This window comes from Python bivittatus, unplaced genomic scaffold (assembly GCF_059951505.1).
Source record: "Python bivittatus isolate LINGU-HERP-01145 unplaced genomic scaffold, Pbiv_v1 ctg000980_np1212, whole genome shotgun sequence".
Taxonomy (NCBI): domain Eukaryota; kingdom Metazoa; phylum Chordata; class Lepidosauria; order Squamata; family Pythonidae; genus Python; species Python bivittatus.
In genome coordinates this window covers 153,868-159,818 of record NW_028277125.1, presented here as the reverse complement: position 1 = coordinate 159,818, position 5,951 = coordinate 153,868, and the positions used below count along the sequence as shown (strand labels likewise).

Here is a 5,951-nt window from a genome sequence, read left to right as displayed (position 1 = left end):
TTGAGAAAATAAAACAGAAAAAAAGAAAAGCTCTGCATATGTACAATGGAACTGAGTCAGTTGGAGCCAGGCAGTATCCAGAGAGAACAAAACAAACAAACAAGTCATATTTTAAATAACAAATTAAACCTTGATGACATAGAATCAGGTTTTCCATAGTACTGGTTAGAAGCTCAATTCATATACAGAAGGGGTATAACATGTCTTCCATCCTGTTTTTGAGCTGCGTGTACTAGTCTTTCCACCAGAGTAAAACAATTTTCCTAATTCCTGACCACACACACTCAATTCTCCATTCTTTGATAGTTTCTAAATTTTCAGAATACCATTTAGCATCACATTCCCATCTTTGAGCCTTATTTTCTTTCTCAGCACCCTATTTTCAATCTTATGTATATTATATCAAAACAGCATCACTGTAAAACAAGTTCCAAATTATGTCCCTTCAGATTCTATTACACCTCCAACAGAGGCTGAAATCTAACCTTTGTTCTACATGCTCAAGAGCATCCAACAGACTAAAAATATTTAAGTATATTATTTAAATATTTATTCAGTATTTAATTGAATTACTCTCATTATTCCAAACTATCTGTAAGTCTCACATATCAATGGTAAATAAAAGCTTTCTCTAACAATATTAATAATGTACAAGCTTGAGAAGCAGTTAACACATCATATCCAAATAGTGAGATCAGAAGGTGTTTTAATTGAACATATTGCCCTTTAGCAGTTTAAGGCAATCCAATTTGTTTCTGAAAAACATTATTTAAAAAAACTGATTAACAATAAGTTGACCCGAAGTACTGACACCTTTTTTGCCCATTAGCTCCAGAAAAAGGATTTACCAGAAAATAATTGGATTGTCCAAAAAGACCATCTCTCATCTTCATATTAAAGTTCACATCAAGAAAAACTAGGCATCTAACAATTCCACATGTGCACGCACACACACATTCAGTAACCTATCCATCACAGGTATTAATGTAAGAATCCCTCCAAGAAGGTATTCAAAATAAGAACACCTTTCTTTATTGCTTACTGCTATACCTTTAATAGAAGGGAAACAAGATTGCACTCAAAGGGGAAGTGGGAAGGTAAAATACCGTATCAGACGCATTTTTTCCAGCACTTTGCTCCCAATAACTAACCAGAAGTACTCAGGAAACCTACAAGCAGCAGCATCTGTAGTTTATTCTACTTAATTTTGTCTTAAAGCTGTACAAAGGCTGCTGCAGAGACTGTAGGCAGAAGTGAAGGAAGCCAGTTTCTAGAAGGCGAGCAAGTTAACAGCGACTGCTGACAGACTGGCAGTGGAGAAAGGCTCCGTGCGTGCCCAGCTCACATCTCCTGATTGCCAGGGGAATGTCCCGAGGGCTGTGGGCTGGGCCGGTGCTTCTTGCTTAGCGAACAGAGACTGCTGTGGAGGATGGAGGAACATTAAGAGAGCCACTTTCCAGAGAGAACAGGGATTTGGCAGGCCACTCTTTGACTAATTTTCCTTCTAAGTCAGTAGTGGGCTGAACTGAGAACTTCAGATTGGGACAAGAAGAAATAAAAGCCGCCACATGCTACCTTAAGAACCTGAAGATGAATGGGCTCCATTCTATAATCATAACCTGCAGTCCTTGTGGTAGATTTGGGCTTGTGCCTCAAAACAAGCTGGCATGTATTTCTAGCAATGCAAACCTGCAGCAACATTTCAAATCAGAGTCTGGAATAGTGAGAAGATGAAGATTTATTAGATCAAAAGGAGGAGGTATGACAGCAGGAGATGAAGACAAAGAGAATCACCTTAAAAACTACCATGGTTGTGCAGTTCTCTGGATTAAATTCCAAAAAAATGCTTTGAAGCATGTTGTAGTATGAACAAAGCACCTGTCTACAACTCACAACTCTTTAAAGCAGCTTCCCGTCTTCCTGGAGTCACACTGCTGACTTTTAGGGGGAAAAAAACAGCTATAGAATTGGAGACATGTCCCATGTTTGTACCTCTCTGCTTCAAAGGAACTGTTTGGAATCTAACTGGAAATGCCACATCATCCTAAACAATGCATTTACATACTGCTCAGCAGAGATTTCTCAAGAAGCCTTCCCAGATTAATCTTATTTGATTTTTTGATCAGAAACTTTTTGATACTAGACTGTGGGATTACTGTGGATACAGTAAATCTTGACTTCAGCAATAAACATGACCTCCATCGCATGCTGACCAGCAAGCCAATTAGCATGGGGTAGATGGCATCGCTAGGCTTCGCTGTATTGGTTTGGTAGCACATTATTAGGCCTACAGTGTTGATTGTACCTGCTGTCTGTCTCTTTTAACTGTATCCACCTACATTCTTAAGCCTGTATCTTTTCTTGCAATGGCCTATTTCTTATAAGCTGTATACTTATTATGTAAACCTTGCAAAATTGCTTCTGTAAACTAAGAAAAGAGTACTTAAATGCACTCTTTATCTAAAATTGTACCAAGGTACTTACAGGGGAGGGAACCTATTTACTGCTTTCTGAGTGTGTTGCATGCGTGTGTACACATATACTGATCTGGAGGTTTCGCAGTGCCCAGGGGGGTTTATTAAGGCAGGAATACCTGGGCATGAACTCTGTAGCCTAGGAACAACAGCTCTAGGTGAAGCCTCGCATAAGCATAATTAACAAAAGGTACACCATGTGAAGTAGGGCTATCCGGGCTGTTGTTTCCTATCAGTATGGCTGGTTGGCAGTAATCTCTGAAAACCACCCCCGAACTAACAGCATGGCAAAAATATGGTTAAACAATGGGCTGGAAAAAAGTGCTCAGAGAGATGCTCATGAATGATTCCTCTGCACCGATGCCATAAAGTTCCAGTGGGGACTCTGCACTCATCAACACTTATATTAATGACTAGGTTGAGGTGATGAAAGGAAATCCATCACATCTGCAGATTATGTAAAATTGGGTGGGATAGCAAATACCCTAGAAGAAAGAAAAACCATCTTAATTGGCTGCCATAATAGGGGACAAGTGCAAAGGTCTTCACTTAGGAAACAGAAATTAAATGGAGAGTTACAGCATTAGAATATCTAGCTTGGTTTAGCAATAGTAGCTATAATAAAGATCTTGGATTAAGAATAAATAACAAAGTGAATGTGACTCAAGTTTGAATGTGGTTGCAAAAAAGGCGAATGTAGTTTCGGGCAGTGTTGACAGAAATACAGCTGATCCACTTTATTCTGCATTGGTCCAATCCCACGGAAGAATCTAGAGAAACTAAAATTCTGACGGAACATTAGAAAAAAAGGCCCTCGGAGCAGCACAACATAGGAACTGATTATCCGGACGCTGCCCACGTGGAGGCTGGACAGCCCTCTGTCCGGGATGCTTTAATTTTGATTCCTGAACCGAGGAAGGGGTTAGGCTTGATGGCCTAACTGGCCGCTTCAACTCTGAGGCTGTTTTTTCACCCTACTCCAAACACACCGCAAATTCTTTTACCTCAGCATGTCACACAAGCCTGAGCTTTAGACTACCAAGCACAACCCGTCCAGTCTCAGACTGCAAGACGCAGCCGTTTGGCAGAAACCGTGATGGCAGAACCGCCTGTCAACAGGCAAATGAAATCCGTTATATCGAAGGCATCGACTGTATCGTGACTTACAGTGCGTAATTTTACCAAGTGCACGACATGTTGTGCGCATGGCATCACCCCCCCCCAGGCTACATATAGTCAGTGGTACGTTATTCGTGCTGCTGGACAGACATATCTGGGCCAACCGAACATCTAGCAGATGCGTATGCAAAGATGCCAAGTTGAACTCGGCGTTTTAACCCTGCTGTTCGGGGTCTTCTTTAACAGTTTAATATGTCGTCAAATTCAGTCTGTTTGCTTAGGTTCCGGTGTATGTATGAGAGAAACAATAATTAAAAATATCGGGTGAACGCAGGCTATCGCTCTTCTGACTCAACTCAGGCAGCTTTCCGCAATTTCATCGGCTTGTTTACGCGGCTTTTACCTTCTCCTCGGAGGTCTTTCATTATATCCTTAACGCTCCGCTCTGCACACGACGCGATCCACACAACATCGCTCCGCGCCCGCCACGGAAACGCTGCGGGGTCCGGCCAAACGGCCTCGCCGCCCCTCGGCAGAGCTCGCAGCGGCGCAGCAGTCCGACAGCAAGGCGCGCAGCGCGCTCAAGCGGATCTAAAGGCGCCTGGAGCAGGCTTCAGGTTCGCCTCGGGCTCAGCGCACCGCGCAAATCTGGAAGAGCGGCTCCATTCAGCGCCACCGGCTCTCCGAAACGGTCCGTCGCCGCGCGCCGCGCTGGGCTCCCCCGGCTGCTCCTCGGCGCCCCAGCCACCGGAGGGAGGACCTCAGTCTGCCCCGGGGGACCGCGAGCAGCTCGGAAGCGGGTCCGGGGCAGCTTCCGAGCCCCGCCAGTCTCCCACTCCAGGCTGCTCCTTCCCTCGTCGTCGTCGTCGCCGCCGCCGCCGCCTGCGGCCCTCGGGAGGAGGGCTCCAGCCTGGCCCGCGGGGGGTCCCTCGGCCTCCGCCGGAAGGAGCCACGGGGGGCCCTCGGCGGGACGCTCGCGGCGGCTCCGGCTCCGGTGGGGAGCGAGCGCCGCCGAGCCCGGACGCCCCGCTCCCCGCCCGCTCATGCGCAGTCCCTCCGGAAGGCAGGGGGCCCTCTCACAGGCTCCGCCCCTTCTTCGGCCCGGCGGAGCGAGGGGGCCAGCCGGCGTCCTTGGCGCGCGCCGCCTCCTCCTTCAGCTCGCGCAGGAAGGTGTCGCGCAGGCGCAGTCCGCGCGTGAGGGCCGCGGCCGTAAGGCGCGCCGCCGCCCGAATGGGCCGCGCCTCCGCCAGGCGGTCCAGGAGCCGGGGGTCGTTCAGCATGGCGAAGAGCAGCCGGCGCAGCACCATCGTCGCCCGCGGGCCACCTCCCGCGCCACCGGAGACGCCCCCGCGAGGCCCTGCGTCCCGCGCCCTGACGGCAGGCCGCGCACGCTCCGTGGGGGGCGGGGCCTCGGGGCGGAGCTCGGAGGAGGCGCAGGGCCTCGGGGCGGCGCTCCTCGCCCCGCCCCCCGGTCTCGTGGCTCCCTGCCGCGGCTCGGCGCGCCTCCGAGCCCGGGGGGGCGTCGCTCCTGGGAGGCCTCCGCGGGGAAAGAGCCCGCCCTCCGAGCCGGGCGAGCGATAACCAGGCGTGGACAGGGCCGAGCTCCGCGCCGCTCCGATCTCCGCGCCGACGGTCCGGGCCGCCTCGTGCGCCCCTCCGGTCTGCCCTGATGGGCGGCGGAGACTCCCGGAGGGCGACCCTGCGCCGCGCTGGGACGAGCCCGCGCGGGGCCCGGTCCCGGTCCCGGTCCCAGTCCCTGTCTCGACCGGCTCGGCGGGAGGCGCCCGACTCGTGCCCGGTCCTCGGACTCGTCGGCCCGGCGTGCCGGGCGGGACCTCTCCCGCTGCCCAGGCCGGAGGAGCGTCGCCCCTGCGCGGGCGCCCGTTCGCCCTCTGATGGCGGAAGGAGGCGGCCCTCGCTGCCGCCCGGTGCCGCCTCTTCTCCGCCTTCCGCCGGCCTCGGGCGGGGTGCCGGCACCGAGCGCTGCCCCCGCCGGTCCTCCCCCCCGCGGACGGCACGAGGGGCTGGTTGCGCGGCTGAGGAGCGGGGCTGGGCCGGGCCGGGCCGGGGCGGAGGGCCTGCTTTCCACGCGGCGGCGGCGGCGGCCTGGAAGCTTCCACCGAGCCCGGCCGCCCCGTAGCCAGAGCCGCCCGAACTGCGGCGCGGCCACCGTTCCCGATGCCGCCCTCGGACATCCGGGTGCGCTCCGGCCGACTGAGGCTCTGCGGCTGGTAATGCGAGAAGCAAAGCTGCACAAATAATCCTCCTCGGATTTGAAAAGGCAAAGTTTATTTCCAAGCGTTTGCAAAGGCTGACGCTTCTCAACTCGCAGGCTGCAAGAAGCGCGCCATGAGAGAC

At 52.3% G+C, this 5,951-nt stretch overlaps 1 protein-coding gene across 1 annotated transcript; it reads right to left on the bottom strand.

Annotated features, from left to right (window-relative positions):
- Window positions 1-2,821: 2,821 nt before the first annotated feature.
- On the bottom strand, window positions 2,822-5,576 carry NCBP2AS2 (NCBP2 antisense 2 (head to head)). Its single transcript, XM_088131827.1, has one exon. It carries the CDS (start codon window positions 4,898-4,900, stop codon window positions 4,670-4,672), a length of 231 nt encoding a protein of 76 aa, XP_087987953.1. The 5' UTR covers window positions 4,901-5,576; the 3' UTR covers window positions 2,822-4,669.
- Between the last annotated feature and the right edge of the window lie 375 nt (window positions 5,577-5,951).